This window comes from Macaca fascicularis, chromosome 11 (assembly GCF_037993035.2).
Source record: "Macaca fascicularis isolate 582-1 chromosome 11, T2T-MFA8v1.1".
Classification (NCBI taxonomy): Eukaryota; Metazoa; Chordata; class Mammalia; order Primates; family Cercopithecidae; genus Macaca; species Macaca fascicularis.
In genome coordinates this window covers 76,139,237-76,164,013 of record NC_088385.1, presented here as the reverse complement: position 1 = coordinate 76,164,013, position 24,777 = coordinate 76,139,237, and the positions used below count along the sequence as shown (strand labels likewise).

Genomic DNA, 24,777 nt, shown 5'->3' with positions numbered 1-24,777 from the left:
GGCTGACTCATCTTTTTTATAATGTTTGAGACATTTCTCCCTTTCTACAAATGATCTGTTTTCCCTTTGCTCATTTTCCTATTGGGTTATTGGCCTTTCTTATTGATTCATAAGAGCTATATACAGCTTTATACAGTAGTCCCCCCTCATCCATGGTTTCATTTTCCATGCTTACAGTTACCCACTGTCAACAGCGGTCTGAAAACAGGTGAGTACAGTAGAATAAGATTTTTTGGGGGGTGGGGTGGGGGAAGAGCACACATTTACATAACTGTTATTAGAGTTCATTGTTACAATTCTATTTTATTAATTATCATTGTTAATCTTTTATTGTGCCTAATTTATAAATTAAACTTTATCATAGGTATATATGTACAGGAAAAAACAGTATATAGGGCTTGGTACTATCTGCAGTTTCAGGGATCCACTGGGGTTCTTGGAACGTGTCCTCTCCAGATAAAGGGGGACTACAGTATGTTAAGAAACTAGTCATGTGTGACATGAGTACATTTTCTATGGCTTGTCAGTCTTTAGAGTTTGTTCCCAGTGCTTTTTACTATGCAGAAATTTGTATTCCCCTGTACCCTCTCTCCCCACATCAATTTAAAAAACACACTGAATGATATGCACTTTGTTAGATGCTGGGCTACAGAGGCAGGAAACAGGTAAGAAAAAAATGCACTAATGTCATGAGGTAATCATAGGGAACAACAAGAGTAGATTGGATTCAAATCAAGTAGAAAGGGTGAGTTTTATGAAGGGGGGCTGCTTGGCAGTAGTAACATCTAAACTAAATTTTAAACAATGAGAAAGGAGTTAGGTAAATGAAGTGGGCATACAGGCCCAGGAAGCAGCATAAAAACAAGGAGTCCTGTATAGCTATAAGTGGTAGTTTTAAAACTAGCCAGGGAGACCTGATTAACTCAATTGTCAGAAGGACGGCATTCACTGTAGATGTAACATAGATTCATGTTGTTTGATTCATGATACTTTTATTTTTGACAACTTGTAAGACTGCGAAGGGCACTAGATGTTTGGAAGAAGACATGAGTTAGTTAGCAATGAGATCCTGGGGGAAAACATTTTAAAACTTCTTTTAGCTTGTTCCAGTGTTCTGCTTCCTATGTGTTAAATGCTTACACAAAAAAAGAAAAGTTTCTGTTTTTAATTTCCCAATGAAGTCTCAATTTCGAGAAAACAAATCCAAAGAATTACTACTTTTACAAAGTCAGTTCAAATTACTGGTTAGGAGACAGACTATCAGGCTTTTTACAACTTATTAATTAAGCGGACAGATTTGGGGTTTAAAATGCAGGCTCTACTGGGTAATTTTGGGCAAGTTATCAAATCTTTCTAGAGTCTTTACCTACAAAATGGTGCTAGTCATAGTATCGCCCTCCTAGGATTATTTAGAGTATTCAACAAGTTAAGAAAGGGAAAGTGCTTGACAGGTACATAGTAAACTCTCAGTAAGTGTTCACTATCATTTTTATTACTTCTTGAAGAAGTAACTAAAAACCTAGATCATTAGTGCTTAAATAAACTTCCAATATACTCCATAATAAATATTCTCTATAAAAATACTATTAAATTTTTGGAGCCTAAGTTCTGAGGACTGCCGGGGATCAAGTTCTGATTCTACTACTAACTAGCTGTGTGACCCTGGGCAAGTTTCTTAACCTCCTTGTACCTTGGTTTCCTTTTCTAAATATTACCTAATAAAGTTGTTATAGAATTAAGTGAGTTTATATATACACAGACTCAGAAGAGTACAAATAGTAAGCACTAAGTCGGATATTTTATTATTACTAAATATTGACTATCATATGCCCTCAAATTGTTAAAACTATACATACATTTTTTAGACCTTTGATTAACATTCCCAGATAGCTTTCCTAAAAAGCTAAATTTATACTCACAAAACAATTCATGAGAATGCAAAGTTTACCATATTCTTAATCGGTACAACTATTAAAAATTCCTGGCTGGCACGGTGATTCGTGCCTGTAATGTCAGTACTTTGGGAGGCTGAGGTGGGAGAACTCTGCCTCTACAAAAAAAAAAAAAAATTGCCAGACGTGGTGACACGTAACTGTAGTCCTAGCTACTGCTTGGGAAGCCAAGGCAGGACGATCATGTGAGCCCACGAGTTTGAGGCTGCAGTGAGCTATGATCACACCACTGCAACCCAGCCTGAGTGACAGAGTGAGACCCTGTCTCTAGGGGGAAAAAAAAATCCTTTTGCTAATTTGATAGGACAAATGTAGTCATTCATTACTGTTTGGTTTGCATTCTTAAAGTTATTAGCAGGGCCAAATATTTTATCATTTTATTTACTGGTGATCTCTTATTCTGTCTGTCTGTCCATATCTTCCGCCTATTTATCTACTGAGGTTTAACATGTTTTTCCATTTATCAATTTTAGCATTAAAAAAATTAATTCTTTGCCATATTTTCTGCAAACTTTTCTTCTTTGCCTTTTTGAAATGTAGAAATTAAATATATCTAATAAAGTCTATCCTTCTTTTAATGTGATTTTTCCTAACACTTTAAATTTAGAAAGTCCTCCCTAGCCAGGATAGCCAGTAATCTAATTTTTCGAAAAACAGGCTGACTGATTTTCAAAAAACATTTAAATATATTTAACGAAACTGGAATTTGTTTTGGTAAGTACTATAAAGTGATGATCAAAATTAAGTTTTCCTCCCAAAAGCTTACCAATTATGCCAACACCATTTATGGAATTAGACTTTTCTCCCTTATTGATTTGGTACTGTTAAGAAAATGAACTAAAGATCATACAGAAAATGTAATTTATTGATAAAAACCTCCCAAGGTTATACAGCTCCATACATAAGATTTAACACATCGAAACAGATTTACAGCCTTTTCACAAAATACATTATTTATACCTACTTGTTATACATAAATAAATAATAGTTTTGTCAAAAACAGAAAAATGTGAGCACTTGAATTTTGAAAGAGAATTTTCCACCATGCATGGGCACATTTCATGGTATGAGAGAAAGAAGAGAGTGATCAATAATGAAGCACACTAGTGCTTTTTACCTTTTCAAAGTGATCATATACTTAACTGTTTTTATGTTCATAACATTTTTTGCAGATATAGAAATTAAAGCATACAAATTTTCAATGACTACCCAAGTTGCAAAATTATAAATAGTACCCAGATCTTTTAAGTCCTAACCAAGTGTTTTATGAAAATATAAACAAAACACTGCTATAACCACTAATTGTTAAACAGCAATTCCCTCCCCACTTCATTACCATCCCTCCACCTCTTCTTTTATTGGATCACTCCCTTTCAGCCTACAAATATACTGGTTTATTTCCCCCTGAAAACAATACCCTCTTGACCCCGTATCTTGCTTTGGCTACTGCTTCAAAGACTTCTCCTCCCCTTTACAGCCAGGCTTCAAGACAGAGTTGTCTATATTGTCTGTCTCCAATTTATCTCATCTGATATTCTCTTATCCACTTCAATTGATCTTCTGACCTTACTATTCTCCTTACACTGCTCCTGTTAAGATCATCAAGGAGCTCCATCTTACTCTATCCAATTACTGGGCCCTCATCTTAATTGACCTACCAGCAATATTAGACACTCTCTAGTTCTTGATATACTTTTCTCATTCCGCTTTGAGGACATTACATGCACCTAGTTTTTCTCCCTCCATATTCGCTGTTTGTTCTTCATTCCCTTTGCTGGTTATCTCCTCAATTTTTAAATTTTGGAGTGCCCATGTCTCTCAGTCTTTGGACCTCTTTTCTATCTTTACTTACTCCTTTGATGATACCATTTGGTCTCATAATTTACAATTCTATTAACTTTCAAATTTATGTCTCCAGCCTAGACCTCTCCTCTCTTTGAATGCCAGTGTGCAACATCCTTCTCAACATCTCAACTTACATGTCTTACAGGCATCCCACACCCATCATGTCCAAACTTGCACTTTTTTTTTTGAGACAGAATCTTGCTGTATTGCTCAGTCTGGCATGCAGTGGCATGATAACAGCTCATTAAAGCCTTGCCCTCCTGGGCTCAAGTAATCCTCCCACCTCAGCCTCCTGAGTAGCTGGTGCTACAGGAATGTGCCACCACACTCAGAAGATTTTTAAAAAATTTTTTGTAGAGATGGGGTTTCACTACATTGCTCAGGCTAGTCTTGAAGTCCTGGGCTCAGGCAATCCTCTCACGCTGGCCCCCATAAAGTGCTGCGATTATAGGCATGAGCCATCACACCTGGCCAGTCAAAGCTATACTCTGAATCGCAAAACCATCTGTGTAAAAAGCAATGACTTTTTTGGAGTTCCTCAGGCCCAAAACCATGTAAGTCATCCTTTGCTTGTCTTTCTCCAATACCTCATTATTCAAAGGATCAGCAAATCCTACTGTACCTATTTTCAAAACAGGTCCAAAATCTAATGTCTTCTCCCATTGCTATCACTCTGGTCCAAGCCACCATTCTACCAAATCTGAATTATTGAGACAGCCTCCACACTACAACTTCTCCTTCTATTACATCTGCTTTGCAGAACCAGGGTGATGTTAGTTTGGGGAGGAAGTGGAGCAAGATGGTGGAACAGAAGCCTCTACCAATTGTCCTCCCAACAGGAATACCAAATTTGACACATATCTACACAAAAGAGCACCTTGATAAGAAGGAAAAATCAGGTGAACGATCACAGTACCTGGTTTTATCTTCATATCACTGAAAGAGGTGCCGAAGAGGATAGGAAAGACAGTACTGAATTTCCAACACCACCCCTCCCTCACCCCCAGCAGCGGCTGCACAGTGCGAAGAGAGAATCTGTGCACTTAAGAGAGGGAGAGCACAGTGATTGGGGGACTTTGCATTAGAACACAGTGCTCCCAACACTGGGCAGAACTCAGCTAGCGCCCACAGAAAGAGTATTTACACGCCCTATCCAGAGAACTGCCCATCCCTGTGGTCAAAACTTGAGTTCTGGCAAGCCTCAAGCCTCACCCCCTTGGGATAAAGTGCTCTGGGGTCCTAAATAAACTTGAAAGGCCATCTAGGCCACAAGGACTGCAACTCTTAGGCAAGGCGAGTGCTGTGCTTGACACCAGTAGACTTGGGGGACACCTGGCTTAGTGAGACACCAGCTGGGGCAGCTAAGGGTGCTTGCACCACTCCTCCCCCAGCCCCAGGCAACACAGCTCATGGCTCTGAAAGAGATCCTCTCCCTTCCACTTGAGGAGAGGAAAGTGAAAAAGATGACTTTGTCTTGCAACTTGGATAGCAGCTCAGCCATAGTAGGATAGGGCATTGGGCAGAGTTGTGAGGCCCCAGGCCTTAGCTCCCAGACATTTCCAGACACACCCTGGGCCAGAAGAGAACCCAGTGCCTTGAAGAGAAGGAACCAGTCCTGGTTCCCAAAGCAATCTACAGATTCAATGCAATCCCTATCAAAATACAAATGACATTCTCCACAGAAATAGAAAAAAAAAAACCCTGAAATTTATGTGGAACCACAAAAGATCCAGAATAGCCAAAGTTATCCTCAGCAAAAAGAATAAAACTGGAGGAATCACCCAACTTCAAATTACATTACAGAACTACAGTAACCACAATAGCATGGTACTTGCAGAAAAAGAGACACATAAGCCAACGGAACAGACTAGAGAACCCAGAAACAAATCCACACACCTACAGGGAACTCATTTTTGACAAAGGTGCCAAGAACATACACTTGGGGGAAAAAATGGTCTCTTCAATAAATGGTGCCAGGAAATCTGGATATCCATATGCAGAAGAATGAAACTAGACTCCTATCTCTTGCCATATACAAAAATCAAATTAAAATGGATTAAAGACTAAGATTTCAAACTATTAAACTACTAAAGAAAACACTGGGGAAACTCTCTAAGACATTGGACTGGGCGAAGATTTCTTGTGTAATACCCTATAAACACAGGCAACCAAGGCAAAAATGGATTAACGGGATCACATCAAGTTAAAAAACTTCTGTACCACAAAGGAAACAATCAACAAAGTGAAGAGACAACACACAGAATGGGAGAAAATATCTGCAAACTACCCATCTGTCAAAGAATTAATAATCAGAATATATAAGGAGCTCAAACAACTCCTTAAGAATCTGATTTTAAAATGGGAAAAAGATCTGAATAGACATTTATCAAAAGATGACATACAAATGGCAAACAGGTATATGAAAAGGTGCTCAACATCACTGATCATCAGAAAAATGCAAATTAAAACTACAATGAGATGTCATCTCATGCCTGTTAAAATGGCTTTTATCAAAAAGATAGGCAATAACAAATAGCAAGGATGCAGAGAAAAGGGAATCCTTATACACTGTTGGTAGGAATGTAAATTAGTAAAACCAATATGGTCAACAGTTTGGAGGTTCCTCAAAAAACTAAAAATAGAGCTATATGATCCAGCAATCCCACTGCTAGGTATATATCCAAAAGAAAATAAGTCAGTATATCAAAAAGATATCTGCACTTCCATGTTTATGTTTATCGCAGCACTATTCAAAAGAGCCAAGATTTGAAAGCAACCCAAGTGTCCATCAACAGATGAATGGATAAAGAAAATATGGTACATATACACAATAGAGTACTATTCAGCTATAAAAAAGGAATGAAATCCTATCATTCCAAACAACATGGATGGAACTGAAAGTCATTATGTTAAGTGAAGTAAGCCAGGGACAGAAAGATAAACATCATATATTCTCATTTATTTGTGGGAGCTAAAAATTAAAACAACTAGGCTGGGCACAGTGGCTCATGCCTGTAATCCCAGCACTCTGGGAGGCTGAGGTGGGTGGAATACCTGAGGTCAGGAGTTCGAGACCAGCTTGGCCAACATAGTGAAACCCTGTCTCTACTAAAAATACAAAAAAAAAAATTACTCAGGCGTGATGGTATACGCCTGTAATCCCAGCTACTCGGGAGGCTGAGGCAGAAGAATCACTTGAGCCTGGGAGACAGAGGTTGCAGTGAGCCGAGATCGTGCCACTGCACTCCAGCCAGGCCAACAGAGCGAGGCTCTGTCTCAAAAAACAAACAAAAACTGAACTCATGAGATAGAGAAAACAGAGTAGAATGACAGTTACCAGAGGCTGGGAAGCATAGTGGGTAGGTGGGTGAAGGATGGTTATTGGTACAAAAAATATAAAGAATGAATAAGATTAAGTATTTGATAGCACAACAGGATGACTATAGTCAATAATAATGTAATTGTACATTTAAAAGTAACTAAAAGAGTATATTTGGATTATTTGTAACAAAAAGGGTAAATGCTTGAGGTGATGGATATCTCATTTCCTGGATATAATCTTTAGACATTGTATGCCCGTATCAAAATATCCCATGTACCCAGCAAATACATACACCTACTATATACCCACAGAAACTCATTCCTTTGCTCAAAACTCAAAAATGACTTCACATCTCAGTTTAATAATCTGAAGTCCTCATAGTTACCCACAAGTCCCTACATGACCTAGTCCCCTGTTAACCTCTCTGATCTCATCTCCCACTCCTTGTCCTCTTGTTCACTCTACTCTAGTCACACTGGACTTCTTGCTGTTTTTCAGCCATTCACTTACCTGAGGGCCTTCGTCCTCACTGCTCCCTCTACATATAACATCTTTCCCTTAGATCACTCCTTTACTCCTTTAGGTCTCCAAATGCTCAGAAAGCATTTCCTGACTGATATTTTGGTATTAGTATCTAAAACTCCAACCACCTCCTCCCACCAAAGATGCTCCCTGCCCCACTTTGTCTCCGTAGCACCTAATCACTACCTTATACTTCCTTGTTCTGTTTATTTAATACCTGTTTTCCTCCCACTAGAATGTAGGGCCCATGAGGATAGGGCTTTTTGTCTGATTCGGACACTGCTCCAACCTCAGCACCTAGCACCTAGAACAAAGCTTGGCATGTAACTGGTACTCACTATATATTGTAATGAATGAATGATCAAAGAAATGACTGAACAGTGACATAAATGTTAACACAGGGATGGCAAATAGATTTCATATTAAATGCTAATTGCAAATGACTGAGAATACACGCACGGATTAATGTGTACAGGATTCTGAGACCATATCAGCTTAGAGAGAAAATACAACATGACCGATTATCAATGTGGCATTCAGGTAGTCAATACTTGAGCATTAATCTAAAACTATGTAAAATGACATCGGCAAAAATACAAGATAAACTAGCTCACAGTACATAAAAGTATAATTACGCTCTGCAAGGTCCGTCACACGGATTTTGTTAGCAAAGATTAGTCAACAGAAAATGATAGGCTAAGCAAGACTAATGAAAAACTATACTTAAATGTAATTAGGGAATAAAACAGACAAACAGTACTTCAGAGAATGTGAGAGGCTGTCTTTCACCCTTCTTGAAAGTAGTCCTACTTAGGAACAATTTAAAACATCCTTCTTACATGTTCTACTGTAATACAAACTGTTTTTTAACACCTAAAAAACTTACCTATATCATTTTTTTTAAAGTTTAAAAGGCACTAATCATACAACCCTTTCACCATTACAGAATACATTATTTTTCAGAATTAGGAATGCATGGCACTTACATTCTGTTTCATGCTTATAGGCTCCTAATGTTAGCTGACGAGATGTTGTCAATAATTGTTGCATCATTGCTGTTGGGTCTTGAAATATCTAATGGGATAGAATGAACAAAAACCCAATAACTTCAAAGTTCTCCAACTTCAAATGCTTTTGAAACTATCATTATAGCCGGACACGGTGGCGGGCACCTGTGGTCCCAGCTACTCGGGAGGCTGAGGCAGGAGAATGGCGTGGGCCCGGGAGGCGGAGCTTGCAGTGAGCCGAGATCGCGCCACCGCACTCCAGCCTGGGCGACAGAGCAAGACTCCGTCTCAAAAAAAACAAAAAAAAAAAAAAACAAAAAACCGTCATTATAAAATATTCTTACCATTTCATCATAGAACTCTGAAACCACTGTCTTTTTCCCCAGCATTGCATTGGTATCTGATTGAAACAGCTTTAGCAAATGATACAGGGTTACCTGTGAAATAAAAACAGATGTCACATCTGTGCAATGGTTTTTATCATCACAAGACACTGGCATTTTTCAAACTGAATTAGAGACTGAAGTAAGTATATACATGTCAAATTCATGATCTTGTTTCAACTGCAACTGATTGCAGCAAATCACCCAAATTTTCTGTACCTTTATTTTCCTAGTAGATATATTCATATCTACCTAACATGAATATTCTTTAGAGGCTAATGAAGAATCTGTTCAAGAATCTCTAGAGAGGAAACTATAAAAATAACACAAGATAAAGCTATAGAAATTAAACTGAGAAATCACTAAAAGATGAATTATTTTACTTACACAAGTAGGTTGTGACAACTGCTTTTGAAGATTAGAGTTTACAAATTTACTGTGGGGAATAAAAGATTTGATACTTTTAAAAGGAATGAAAAAGTTCAGTGAGGGCAAGATAATTTCTTTGGGGATCTATAAGATTATTACATAAATGACATAATAAATAAATAAAAAGTTGGTCAGTAATAATTCACTTTGGGAAGAGCAACATGTCTTCAAATACTTTAAAACAAGTATAGTAAGACATCAAGGGAAAAGCTTTGCAGCACAATGTGTGATTATTTTAGCAAAATAAAATCTAGTTGGGAAAACATCAGAGTTCATGTTGAAGTTCTGAAAACCAGAGACCTCAAATAATTTTCCAAAAAGTTAGTTAACATAATTGTAAGAGAATGCTATTCTCCAAAAAAGTCACGAAATAGGGAGCAAGGAACGGTACACTGAAAAAGTCAGAAAATATAAAATTCCTTGCAACTGGATTTAAACAAGCACGATCAACTCCCCATAAAGACAATTTAGCTCAATTAATAGAGTGTCAGATTTCCCTGGACATGGCTCAGCAAACGGAAATATCCCACTTAAAGGACATCTTCCAGGCTCTAGATGATGCACTAACAATGTAGAAAGGGGAGGAGGGAAATGCACAGAATTCTACTAAAATAACAGTAAAGACAGACAATCTGCAAAATAAGAGAGCATGAATTACATATCAAATTATTTAAAGCAAATAATTTAACAAATTTCTCGAACAGACAGAAAGCAGATGAGTCTACCAAGAAGGATAATAAACAATAACAGAGAAAAACCACAACTTGAAAACTTAAGAAAACTGCCTCAGAGGTGGGAGCCAGAGCTCCCAGAAGCCCTACAGTGCTCCAAGCTCAGAGTTGGCAAGTATCAAAGTTAAGAACGCTATGGGGTAGCTGGGCCTCTTGACCTTGCCTTCTCTTTCCACTCATAGGCAAGAAAGCATATTTACCTTTAGTGCCTAGAATTTTTCTCCCCAACAATGAAGTATGAAGAAAAAATAAGGACATTTCAGATGGGCAATGGCTCTGAAAGTTTATTTCTCAGGCATCCTTTCTGAAAAAAATTCCTTCAGCAAAATGTAAAAAGGAAACTTGGAAAGAGGAAGAAAAAGGATCATCTATAATCATTATGCACTGAAAGATACTATCTGAAGTTGAGAAATCCAACATTAGGGATTCAAATATATGAAATGCATGGGAGTGAGTAATTTCTAGATGAATTGAAAACAGGTAACTGTTAAAAAGTAGTTTTCTTGGAAAAGAGGTCAAAGATGGGATAAAGAAGACGTTATGGGCTGAATTGTGACCTCCCTGCAAAAGGTATATTTTGTTTTGAGATGAGGTCTTACCACGTTGCCCCGGCTGGTCTTGAATTCCTGAGCTCAAATGATCCTCCTGCCTCAGCCTCCCAAGTAACTGGGACTACAAATGCAGGCAAAAGATATGAAGCCCTAATTCTCAGTACCTGTGGATGTGACATTATTTGGAAATAGGGTCTTTGTAGGTGTAATTACGATGAAGTCATTAGGGTGGACCATAATCCAATATGACTGGTGTCCTTCTAAGAGAAGAAGACACAGAGACCAGGGAGAAAGATAAGGCCATGTGACAATGGAGGAAGATATTAGAGATATGTTGCCAAAAGCCAAGGAACATCTGGGGCTGGAAGAGGCAAGGAAAGATGCTCCCCTAAAGGCTTTGGAAAAAACACGGCCAACACCTTGATTTCGGACTTGTAGCCTCCAGATCTGTGGGAATCAACTTCTGTTGTTTTAATCCCACAGTTTGTGGTACCAGAAAACTAATACAGAAGACTCACATTTATTTCAAAAATCTTCTCTTAAAATCATGTGCACATCTGACTTTTATAATTAAAAAATTCTTACAATTACATCATAAAACTGTCCTTCCCTAAATTTATTATTCAGACTTCCAGAGGCATTCATGCAGATATAGGCAATAAAAACATTTCAAGACAGATGTCTCTAATTTTGAGTGCTGTTTGAAAATTCTTAGAACAATGAAACTGCCTATACTTGCCTAGAAATCACTATTTCTAGGAATGAAAACTCAATTTGGCATTTTGCTTTTAGAAACAACCATTCTTTTTATAGTAGCTTGATCTGTATAATAGGTTACTGGGTAACAGAAGTAAATCACAAGTTACCTTCCAACCAAGTTGTCTTTCTTACACATTTTAAATAAATCTTCATTTGACATTTTCTGTAAGAGCCAACTATTGAAAAAGTACAATAGTTAAATAATACTAAAAAAAAACTACAATGTTTTTTAGAGAATAAAACTGAGGCCTATGTAGATCTATATGGGAATCTATTCAATAGATTAATCACTACAGCAGTGCAATAGGTTATATTGTTTTACCTTTCTAAGAGTGACTTCAGGAGCTGTCTCATAATGAGGTTACAGGATATAATGATTTCTTTCACAGATTTATTTTCCAACTGGGGATAAGGGGTAACAGATGAGGAGACAGGGAGGTAAGGCAGCATATTCTCAAAATAAAAATGAAAACAGAGCAATCTTACAAAGTTAAAAAGAGTTTCTACTCTAGTAACATCACGGGCTGCTTCTCTCTCCCTCTCAACATCTGCTAAATTCTACGCTCTCTTTTCCCTAATAAACAATTCTCAATAAGGTCAGTGTCTCATTTTTGTATCCTTCTCAGTCCCTTAAACAACATCTTGCAAATAGCAGATATAACATTTAATAATTTCTTGGCTGGTCATGGTGGCTCATGCCTGTAATCCCAGCACCTTGGGAGGGCAAGGCGAGAGGACTGCTTGAGTCCAGGAGTTTGAGATCAGCCTGGGCAACATAGCGAGCCCTCATCTCTACAGAAAATAAAAAATTAGCACAGCGTGGTGGCATGCATCTGTGGTCCCATCTACTGGGGAGGCTGAGGCAGAAGGAGTTTGAGGCCAGAAAGTGGAGGCTGCAGTGAGTTATGTTTATGCCACTGTACTCCAGCCTGGGCAGCAGAGTGTAACTCTGTCTCAAAAGAAAAAAAAAAATTCTTGCCAAACAAAATATAACAAGTGTGTTTTCCTGAAGGCCAACATGGACAGTAGGAGATCTAAAAACTTCATCACATGAAAACACAAAAAATGTTTAAATGAGCTATGGATGCTTACTCATGAGAAAAGGAAACTAATGTAGGAATAGTAATCAGTAAAAGGTTCAGGGAAGTGTAACGAAGTACAGCTTTCTTAAAACTAAAACTACCCCAACCTTGAATAGAATGTTTTACTTAGTGACATAAGTTAATTCTCCACATTGGAGATATGCAAGCCCAAACTAGATTTTCATTTGAGAGATTGCCTAAATAAATTCCTACGTAGGAAGAGAAGAGTAAGTCTACGTCAATGGGTCCCAAATCTCACTGTGCATCAAAATCACCTGGGGTGCTGGCCTCATTCCAAACCTACTGAATCAGACTCTCCAAAAGGTGACGTCTAGGAGTTTGAATTTTTAAAAAGCACTTCACAATAATAAATAAATAAATACACAAGCACTTCAGGTGTTTCTGATGCAGCCAGTTAGGAACCGGTTTGCCGAAATACTGGTCCAGGTGATATTCCGCTCCTTTAAAAATACATACACAGTTTAAAAAATATAATCTGATAATTAAAATGTAAATGTCTGGTGCTAAAAGAATGATATGATTCTAACAAGATAAAATGGTGATGAATGTGAAAGCCTTGAAACTGGAGTTAAAACCCAGTCACATATGTGGAATGTGAGAGCCATTACTGAGTTTTGACCCTACGGGCTTAAGAAAAAAAAAAAGGCCTAGTAGTTTTACTCAAAAGAAAAAATACTAGAAAAAGGTATGAATGCAAATATCTGGGCTCGAAAACTAGCTCTACCATAATTAACTGAGTGTTTTTGAGCAGTGACTTGACCTCTGGCCTTGGTATCCTGATCTCTAAAATGAGGATATCACAACCTAATATCCTTGCTGAAGGATCAATGCAAAAGCCTGGAGGGATTTTTTTTACATTATCAAGTAACAATCTGATAAGAAGAGATCAAAAGATGAAAAAGCCAGTGGCTATAAAAATAAAGACTCATAAATAAGATATAAAATGAAGCACTAGTACTGATGACAGTTTAAAAAAGCAAAACACTGTTTCTTAGGGTTTAACTACCAAAAACTATAAAAACCATTTTACACAGCATGTGGGCTCAACTTGTTTATTACTAATAACCAAATGATAATAATAGTTTTAAGTATTTTTGCTGCAGTAATCATCTGATTTCCATGGTTTCTTTCCAATATATGTTCATATTATATGTTTTCTTTCCATACTTGAAAAAAAAGGATTTTGAAAGGCACTACATTTAAAAATGAAAAACTTAACTCATGGCAAGATACATTGTGCCATAAATTTACATAAAACACATCTGAATGAACCCTATTCATTAAGTATATTGCATTTTCATATTTACAAAGAAATCTATTTTATATTTACAAAGATTAATGCTACTCACAGGTCTTTCATTAGGGTCAATGAAAAATATTTTGATGATTATTTCGAATTCACCCCATCCTGTTTCAGTAATTTCATATGGAGGTTTAGTAACAACTAAAGACAGAAAAAAATAGTAAATTCTCGGTTTAGTTTTCTAGCCATTTTTAACTTTGGATATTGTGAATCAAAAGACTATATTGTACCTCTTAAAGGATTGCCATAGCTTTCATGTAATTTAAACTGGATTTTCTTCACATATGCTGACATATCCTAAAATATAAGGAATTAATTAGTTTTATGATCTACAAATGAAAACTTGGAAAAAAATACACTGAGCATATATACTTAATTTTATAAAACACATACTTCCCTTCAAATTTTATGGAATCTAATTTTCTAAAAAATATGAATTATACCTGGGAAGCTATTTTGCTTTTTTTAAAAAACAAAAACAAAGGAAGGCTGTGTTGAATTCTTTCATAATTTGTAATATATAAAAATACATGTCCCAAATTCACTTTTTTTGGCAAATCTTGTTTTCATAAACCTCTATAGATAATATTCTAAATCAATTTTGATTTTTTTCATTAAAACAACAGTACATATTTGGTACTATTACAGAAATATAAGGCAAATCTATAGTTAATTTCAAAGAACAAAATTATATCACAAAGGCCAGGCACGGTGGCTCACGCCTGTAATCCCAGCACTCTGGGAGGCCAAGGCAGGTGGATCACCTGAGGTCAGGAGTTCGAGATCAGCCTGGCCAACATGGTAAAACGCCATCTCTACTAAAAATACAAAAAATTAGCCAAGCATGGTGGTGGGCGCCTGTAATCCCAGCTACTCAGGAGGCTGAGGCAGGAGAATCACCTGAACCCAGGAGGAGGAGGTTGCAGTAAGCCGAGATCACGACACTGCATTCCAGCCTGGGCAACAAGAGAGAAACTCCATCTCAAACAAACAAACAAACAAAAAATTACATTACATAAAGCTAAGGACAACTAATTTAAAGCAATCTAAGACTGTTGAGTACAAAAACTCCTCATTTTCTTAACTTTATTTTAAAGTACAGAAGTATATTCATTAGTTATGGCAAATAAAGGGGCTTCTGTTGGCGAAGGTGGCTTTTAAAATATATAATTCATTATAGAAGAATAAAAAATGGAAAGCAATAAGTCACATTCAATAGTAATGTTTATTAACCTTTTAATTTACTTTTAGGAATTTTTAAATTACTTATATCTACATTCATATCTAACTTTATTATTTAAAAAACAAACTGGAATCTTACCATAATGATACCTTTTTTTTTCTGTAGAGATGGAGTCTTACTATGTTCCCAGTCTGGTCTCAAACTCTTGGGCTCAAGTGATCCTCCCGCTTGGGCCTCCCAAAGTGCTGAGATTACAGGAATGAGACATTTTGCCTAGCCAGTGGTTTTTAGTTATATTTACAGAGTCTCATAAGAATCACTACAATTAGCCGGGCGCGGTGGCTCAAGCCTGTAATCCCAGCACTTTGGGAGGCCGAGACGGGCGGATCACGAAGTCAGGAGATCGAGACCATCCTGGCTAACAAGGTGAAACCCCGTCTCTACTAAAAAATACAAAAAATTAGCCCGGCGTGGTGGCGGCGCCTGTGGTCCCAGCTACTCGGGAGGCTGAGGCAGGAGAATGGCGGGAACCCGGGAGGCGGAGCTTGCAGTGAGCTGAGATCCGGCCACTGCAGTCCAGCCTGGGCGACAGAGCGAGACTCCGTCTCAAAAAAAAAAGAATCACTACAATTTTAGAACATTTTTATCACACAAAAGAAAGCCATATCCATTAGCACTTACCTCAATACTCCTTCTGCCCCACCCACTAGCAACCACTTATCTATTTTCTTTGTCTATGGATTTGCCCCTTCTGGACATCTCATATAAATAAAAGCATATAATATGTGGCCTTTTTTATATCTAGCTTCTTTTACTTAGCATAATGCTTTCAAGTTTCATCCATGTAGTAGCATCTTTACTTTATCAGTACTTTACTTTTTATTGCCTGATAATATTCAATTGTATGGATATACCACATTTTATTTATCCATTCATCAGTTGATAGATGAATTGTTTCCACTTTTTGGCTATTATGAATTACACTGGTATCAATACTCATATGCAAATTTTTGGGTGGACTTTGAAGGATTTTAAATGGAGGAATAATTTACTCACTCAATAAATATCAGTTAAATACCTACTATATACTGGCTATGTTCCAGGCATTAAAGACTCCACAGTGAAACAAAATTACTAGCAATCGGATGACACAGCAGAGCTGTCTTTCACATATTTTGATGGTCTTATTACCACATTATCACTTTAAGGATTAGCTGCTTATTCCTGAAACTCCTGATTAAATACTATGTTAACTTGAGACATGATGTTAGGAAGATGTACTATATTTATAGTATAATAATTCTTATCTCAATTTTAATTAGGAAACATTTTTGGAAAATTGAATTCTAGTATCACATGAAGATGACGGTTCTCTATTTTTTCAAAAACTTTTTGACAACATTCCTACAATGGACCAATTTTATAATCAGAAAGTTACTATAAAAAATTACAGGTTGTCTTTAAGCAAAACAAATTACAGACAACTTTAAGCAAAACGGTTACAGAAAAAACGAGTGCCTACCTCATTTCTATATGGTTTTACATATACTGTCCACTGATGAGTGTGCCCATCTTCTTCTCTTTTCTTTCCAAAATACCGAGCAACATTACCATAAACTATTGGTTTAACGATAGTAACACCCTAAAAGAAAAATAATTTTAAAATAAATGAACATTGTACCATTAGCTAAATAAGCAGAATAAGAGCTCTGAAAACTTGTTTTAAAGAATGGCAGTCTAACAATCTATAGTTTGCTTATAAAATGGATTTCTCTCAAATCAATTTCAGACACTTATCCTCATTTCATATTAACACAAAAATCACCAGAATAATCACAATGCTCCCTCTTTGAAAATGCTTTTATTTAAATTATCACGTAAAGCGTTTTGAGAGTTTTGTTAAAAGAAATGCAAAAGGCCTTTTACTTAAACACCTGAAAGCTAGGCATTGAAATAAAAATTGCCAATTCTGACTGGCATCACCTGTGGTAATGTCCGTATCACCCAATCTGTGGCAGTGTTTCCCAAAGCATAGTGTAAATATTAAGAGTAATTTGTGAGAGGTAGAATAAAGGTCATTTTTCACTTTTTTACTTATGTGTTTAATCAGTATTAAAAATAATAATAACTGTAACTAGAAATTAAAACCTACAATTTCACCAAGGCGGGTGTTTCACCTGAGGTCAGGGGGTTCAAGACCAGCCTGGCCCACATGGTGAAACCCCGTCTCTACTAAAAATACAAAAATTAGCTGGGTGTGGTGGTGTGCATCTGTAATCCCAGCTACTTGGGAAGCTGAAGCAGGAGAATTGCTTGAACCTGGGAGGTGGAGGTTGCAGTGAGCCGAGATTATACCATTGCACTCCAGCCTGGGCGACACAGCGAGACTCTGTCTTCAAAAACAAAAAAAAAACCCCACCCTACAATTTCAAAAACATTAACGTTTAGAAAAAGACGTTTAAAAAATAAATTGATTTAAATGTAAATGTTACAATAAATATTACAGTTGAATTCAGACATGGCAAAAATGGCCAAGTGTCACTTGGATGACTGAAGCTTGTTTTTTTTTGTTTTTTTTTGTTTTTTTTTTTGAGACGGAGTCTCGCTCTGTCAACTGGGCTGGAGTGCAGTGGCCGGATCTCAGCTCACTGCAAGCTCCGCCTTCCGGGTTTATGCCATTCTCCTGCCTCAGCCTCCCGAGTAGCTGGGACTACAGGCGCCGGCCACCTCGCCCGGCTAGTTTTTTTGTATTTTTTAGTAGAGACGGGGTTTCACCATGTTAGCCAGGATGGTCTGGATCTCCTGACCTCGTGATCCACCCGTCTCGGCCTCCCAAAGTGCTGGGATTACAAGCTTGAGCCACCGCGCCCGGCCTGAAGCTTGTTAAATAATGGCTGATGACATGTTTGCTACATTTGTCCTTAGTTTAACATACATATTTCTTATATCTGATAAGTGCAAAGGCAGTGAGTATTGACAGATTATGACGGAAAGATAAAAAATTTCAAATTAAGTGAAAATATTGAATGTTGCACATGAATCTGAAACCAATGGCTCAGTTACAGAAATGTATCTGAAGGACAAAGAGCAAGATTTTCCACATGTGAAAAGTGCTGAGTGAGTGTAACCAACAACAATAAGAAATGAAGAAAAGCGGCCAGGCACGGTGGCTCACGCCTGTAATCCCAGCACTTTGGGAGGCCAAGGCAGGTGGATCACCTGAGGTCAGGAGTTGGAGACCAGCCTGACCAACACGGTGAAACCCCCGTCTCTACTAAAAATACAAAATTAGCTGGGCATGGTGGCGCATGCCTGTAATCCCAGCTATTCAGGAGGCTGAGGCAGGGGAATCGCTTGTATCCATGAGGTGGAGGTTGCGGTGAGCCGAGATCGCGCCATTGCACTCCAGCCTGGGCAACAAGAGCAACACTTCGTCTCAAAAAAAAAAAAAAAAAAAAAAAAAAAGACACAGATAGGTATTTTTTAAAACCTACTAATTATTATCATTATTTTTTGAAGAAACAGAGTCTTGCTCTGTCGCCCAGGCTAGAGTGCAGTGGCGCGATCTCAGCTCACTGCAACCTCCGCCTCCCAGGTTCAAGCAACTCTCCTGCCTCAGCCTCCCAAGTAGCTGGGATTACAGGCGCCCTCCACCACGCCCGGCTAATTTTTGTAGTTTTAGTAGAGACGGGGTTTCACCATGTTGACCAGCCTGGTCTCGAACTCCTTACCTCAGGTGATCCACCCACCTCGGCCTCCCAAAGTGCTGGGATTACAGGCGTGAGCCACCGCGCCCGGCCATGGTTGATTCTTTTTAAAGAAAAATTTCCTTTCCTCTACAAATAAAAATCAGATGGGGTACAAATAGTTGTTTTATCAGGAGCCAGTGGGCCCTGCCTTAAAAATCAACGTGCAGGGCCGGACGCGGTGGCTCACACGTGTAATCTCACCACTTTGGAAGGCCAAGGTGGGGTGGATCATGTGAGGTCAGAAGTTCAAGACCAGCTGTCAACATGGTGAAACCCTGTCTTTACTAAATATACAAAAATTAGCCGGGCGTGGTGGCGGGCACCTGTGATCCCAGCTACTTGGGGGGCTGAGGCAGGAGAATCGCTTGAACCCGAGAGGCGGAGGTTGCAGTGAGCCGAGATCGCGCCATTGCGCTCCAGCCTGGGCAACAAGAGCGACACTTCGTCTCAAAAAAAAAAAAAAAAAAAAAAAAAAATTAACGTGCCAGGGGATGTGTGAGGGAAATGACACAATGTCAAACATTACGCTAGGCTCTATGATAATTTCACTAAAAACAAAAGAAGTTGACATTTACTGAATGTTCCCCATGTGCCAGGCAGTGTTATGCCCCTGCTTTGGGGCTTTCTGAACACCATGAACTCCGGCAAATTTTCTTAGCCTTCGTATGCCTCGGTGCCTCAGTTACCGCACTTGGAAATACTGCGGGTGAGCGCTCAGCGACTGTTGGCTAGTTATTGTTATCCTCACACCAGGGGGATGGCGTCACCGCTTTACCAATAACCTAGATTGGCAGCGAATGTGCACCAAGCTGAGCTTTCCCAGCCCTAGGACTCGCACGTTTCCTCGGCAGCCACGTCCAGGTTTCCCCAAGCCACCACTGATTTGTTTGGTTTTTGGCGGGGATGGGAGTTGGCAGTGACGCGAGGAAGTTGGGGCCCAATGAACGCCGTTTTTTCACTCAATGGCTCTGACTCGCTCTCCGCCTTGAAACCACGGTTCAAACCCTAGGAGAGAAGGCGCGAAAGGAAACCCAGTGCGACCTCCCCGTGCCGCTCAAGGAGGAGCCGGGGCGGGAGAGCCACCCCGGAAGAGGGGCGGTCCGGGCACTGACCTTTACTCTCCCGCCGGAGTCAGGCCCAAATTCGGCCATTCTCTTGAACATATTGTCCCACGGAAGAAGCCGCCGCCGCCAGGGAAAGAGACCGGGGCTGGCGGGGTCGCCGCTCCCCTCAGAGGCCGCGCTCCTCTCGCGCGGGCCCAGGCGGAGGGTTTCTGGCCGAGGGAGGGCGAGTTACTAAGGCTTGTAACGCTGACTAACCGTCAACTCCTCAGGCCGACAGCGCTCCCAAAGGCCATTCAGCCCCGCGCAGGTGGAGAGCGCAGCGGAAGGAGGGGCGACGGCGGCACCGTGCGCAGGCGCAACGGGCTCGCTTGTGCGCACGCAGTGTACACTGCGCACGCGCCTGGCGGCTGCAGTCACATCGCAAGACCAGTACAGGAGTTCCAAATCAAAAAAAATGAAAGGAAGGAAATAATAAATGAGTTCAGAAAGTTGTCCAGATGTTAAGAATATGAGTTTCCACATTGAAAGATCCTACCAAGCACCCAGCACAAATATTAAAGCATCCATGTCAAAGCATATCATTGTGAATTTTCGGAACATCGAGAATAAAGAGACCCCACACCCTTCCAGGTTATAAAGACTGTGGAATCAGAGTGGCTTCAGATTGCTCAGGTAGATTCTAGGAAGCCATACGGTACTGTCTTCAAAACTCTGAGGGAAAATTACTTACGATTTAGTCTTCAATACTCATCCAACTACCAATCTAGTGTGTGAATAGAGTTTCAGACGTGCTAAATTACTACACATAAAAAATAGTACCTATCTTACTTTTCTCAGTACTTCCAGGAAGATCTTGTAGATCTGATCCACCAAAATGAGGGAAAAGCCAAGAAGGAGGCAATTATGAAATACAGGAAATACAATAAATAATAAACACAGAAAATAATAAGATCCCAAGATGATACTGAAAGAGCCCCGGGGACGATAGCTGTGTACAGGCACAGACGGCAACGCATCCAGATTAGATTGGGTCAGAAATCTTTGGGAGACACTGCTTTAGAAGGATGGAATTGACACAATTCCAGCTGGCGTTGAATCCGAGATTTGACCGAGAGTTTGGGAGTTTAACTCATGACAGGTACACAGAAAACTAAGCGGCTGTAAGAATTATGCAGCCATTAATTCTAGGGAAAACAAAATCTTGCGTAAGAAAAGAAAGTAATTGTATTTATGGTTACATAAATACTGACTATTGATCCCCCGCTCCCCCAAAAATAGAATTACATTTGGAAGGATGGGCTTTGGAGAAAGGTACTATGCTTGATGGGGTTGGAGGAGAAGGAAATAGAGCTTAATCTTTAACTTCCATAGTGGGAAGTCAATATCTTAAAATGGAAAAATCAAGAAGAAGCAATGTAAGTGTAATATTGAAAAGCATGGAGGTAAGTATTTTTAAAAAATAAGCTAAAAGAGTAGAAAATATTGCTGATTGTGATTTTCAGTAATTCCATTTAACAATGTTGAAGATTTTTTTTTTTTTTTTTTTTTTTTTTTTTGATACGGAGTCTCGCTCTGTCACCCAGGCCGCAGTGCAGTGGCACGATCTCGGCTCACTGCAAGCTCTGCCTCCCGGGTTCACGCCATTCTCCTGCTTCAGCCTCCCGAGTAGCTGGGACTACAGGCGCCCACCACCTCGCCCGGCTAATTTTTTGTATTTTTAGTAGAGACAGGGTTTCACCGTGTTAGCCAGGATGGTCTCGATCTCCTGACCTCGTGATCCGTCCGCCTCGGCCTCCCAAAGTGCTGGGATTACAGGCGTGAGACACCACGCCCGGCCGAAGAAAATATTTTTTAAAAGACTTCACTAAATAGAAGTGCAAGGGATGTGCTCAGGGCTTAGTTATAATCAGTGCCACATGAAGAGCTCAATTGTCATATGAATGTCACTGCATTTCAACCAACATAGGAACTGAGTTTCTTTTGAAAATGATCAAACATTGATATTGATTTTTATCTTTTGCCAGAATAAGAGTAGAAATTTGGTTTGGGGGCGTAATTATATTAAAAACAGTTGGTATAACTAAGAAATATTTATCAAAAACTAAAACAAAAATATCCAACAAACATTGCTTTCCCTCTTCAGTCTACTTTGTCTAATCTCTGGCAATTTCCTCAATCAGCCTGTGTTGTTGGGTTATCCTGGCACTTCCTGGACATGTCCTATCTCTGTTTCTCAGCTGTCACTCTTCAACTCTCTCTCCCCTACCTTGACTCATCCTTTGTACACCTCAGGGTATCTCCATATGCATAAACTCATTCTTTTTTAGTTTAATCACATCAGAATGATCCAAGAATTTTGAAGCCTAACGTGGCACCTATGTAGTGGCCCTCTGCTGCCCTCCCATGGCTGCTCTATGTGCTGCATTTACATAGCCAAGACGTGGCTTGGAACCCCGCAAGCTGTTGTACTGGAATCATGTGGCCTGGAAGAGTTAATTTAAAAAAAAAAAAAAAAAAGCCGGGCGCGGTGGCTCACGCCTGTAATACCAGCACTTTGGGAGGCCGAGGCGGACGGATCATGAGGTCAGGAGATCGACCTCCTGACATGGTGAAACCCCGTCTCTACTAAAAATACAAAAATGAGCTAGGCGTGTTTGCGCGTGCCTGTAGTCCCAAGTACTCGGGAGTCTGAGGCAGGAGAATCGCTTGAACCCAGGAGGCGGACGTTGCAGTGAGCCGAGATCGCGCCCCTGCACTCCAGCCTGGCGACAGAGTGAGGCTCTGTCTCAAAAACAGAAAACTTAGAATGATCAGCTTGGAGGGAACATACTAAATAATCAGCAAGAGATTTATTCGATCAACTGATACTTATTGAGTATATACCATGTTCCAGTCACTCTTCTAGGTGTTTAGAATACAGAAGTGGAATGAGTGAAAAATTTCTATTCTTCCTATCAGTACAGTGGTTCAGCATATTATAAAATCAGAGATGTATCATGGTAAGGAGGGTGTCCAGGTGTGGGGTAAGGAAGCAACCCACTGAGGGATGTCAGAGCCTGAGTGGAGAGCACTCAATGTTGGGCAGAGTTGGGAAATTGGTTACATACAGGCAAACCCATCAAATACATAAATGTACTAAGGACACATTTTAAGGATATTGAATGTAATGGATGCTAAGTTTCTTACTGTCAGAGAAGAGAGTTAAAACATGGAAAAGAAGAAAACTAGAGTGAATCCTGTGGTGTGAGATTAGAATTGGAGATACTGGTGTGGATTCATGCTTTTCAATATAAATAGATAGATGTAGAGATAAATATAGTGTAAATACATATATCTTCCAGCTCTGTTCACTGATAGGGCCTGGGAACAGTGACACCCTAGTGCCCAGATCTTGTTTTTAATACTATTATGCACTTTGAGGAATCAGGGCTCCTTGGAGAAATGGCTAGTCCATTTCTGAAAGCAAGGAAGGAAAAAGGTGAGCCTTAGAATATCTTGTGCCAGAAAACAAAAAAGTGCTTGAAGAATAATGGGAATATGTCAAAATGGCACAGAAGCCAACTTGCAGAGGCTCACTGGCCAAATCGAGGACAGTGTGAACATCAAAATAAATAATAGTAATGGACTATAACTCCTTATGATTTGAATAAAATAGAAACCATGGGTCCATATTGATAAAATAAATAAATGCATGATCAGGCACGGTGGTTCACGCCTGTAATCCAGCATTTGAGAGGCCAAGACAGGCAGATTGCTTGAGCTCAGGAGTTCGAGACCAGCCTGGGCAACATGGCAAAACCCCATCTCTACTAAAAATGCAAAAATTAGCCAGGCCTGGTGACGCGTGCCTGTAGTCCCAGCTACTCAGGAGGCTGAGGCGGGAGGATCGCTTGAGCCCAGGAAGCAGAGGTTGCAATAAGCCGAGATCACGCCACTGCACTCCAGCCTAGGTGACAGAGTGAAATCCTGTCTCTAAATAAATAAAAAAACAAACTGAAAATTTGATGAGCAGTAGTCTCAAGGCACCTCTTCCCCAAATACTTTACAGTGAAGATGGCTTGCAGGCATCACCTTAATCAAGTGATCCAAGTGAACATCATCAGTCATGGGGCAAATCAAAACTGCATGCCACCTGAAATGATGCAGTGAGAACATCACTTCTGTGGTATTCCTACCAAAGATGCATAACCTAATGGAATCTAAAGAACACCAGAAAAACCTTAGGAACATTCTATGACATAACTAGTCTGTGGTCTTCAAAAGTGGCAAGGTCATACAAAGTCCAGAAAGAAACAACTGAAGAAATAATCCAGATTGAAAGAGACTTAAAAAACATGAAAACAAAATACAACATGATTTTGAATTAGATGCTTTTGTTACGATGGTCTTATTGGGACAATCTCTGAAATTGAGTGGAATCTGATGATTAGGTGGTAGTAATGTATCAGTGTTAATTTCCTAATTTGGATAATTGTTTTGAGGTTTTATGTAGGAGAATGTCTTTGTAGGAATTACACACCAATATAATCAGGGCCATTGGGTATCATGTTGGCTATTTACTCTCAAAACAGTTCTGAAAAAAATAAAAGATCTTTGTACAGTACTTTTACATTTTTTGAAAGATTGAGATTATTTCAATGTTTTTTTAAAAAGTGGGAAAAGCTCTGTCATTTTGGAAGTTATATTTTGGTGAGAAGAAATAAATAAATAAAATATGTAGTATATAAAATTATTATAGACTTGATCCCTGAGGCACTCTCACATTTAGAAATTAAATAGCAGAGAAAGAGTGAGCAAGAAGGACTGAGAAAGAATAGTCATTGAAGTAGGATGCAAATAAGGAAAAGTCAAGGGAGAAAAAAACTGCTAAAAGT

The 24,777-nt window shown here is 39.2% G+C and overlaps 1 protein-coding gene across 6 annotated transcripts in view; it reads right to left on the bottom strand.

The window, feature by feature from the left end:
• YEATS4 (YEATS domain containing 4) overlaps nt 1–20,229 on the bottom strand; it is a 55,613-nt gene extending 35,384 nt beyond the window's left edge. For 3 of the 6 annotated variants that reach the window (XM_074007387.1, XM_005571509.5, XM_074007386.1), the window contains exons 1-6: nt 19,952–20,229; nt 16,613–16,732; nt 14,138–14,204; nt 13,954–14,048; nt 8,993–9,085; nt 8,628–8,715 (exon numbers count right to left, since the gene is read on the bottom strand). In XM_074007387.1, the coding sequence (XP_073863488.1) occupies nt 8,628–8,715; nt 8,993–9,085; nt 13,954–14,048; nt 14,138–14,204; nt 16,613–16,732; nt 19,952–20,002 (514 nt within the window). In that variant the 5' untranslated portion in view covers nt 20,003–20,229. Of the gene's footprint in view, nt 1–8,627; nt 8,716–8,992; nt 9,086–9,418; nt 9,468–11,823; nt 12,060–13,953; nt 14,049–14,137; nt 14,205–16,612; nt 16,733–19,951 lie in introns of those variants that run through there. The other 3 variants (XR_012420447.1, XM_074007389.1, XM_074007388.1) reach the window with 3 other exon arrangements.
• Between the last annotated feature and the right edge of the window lie 4,548 nt (nt 20,230–24,777).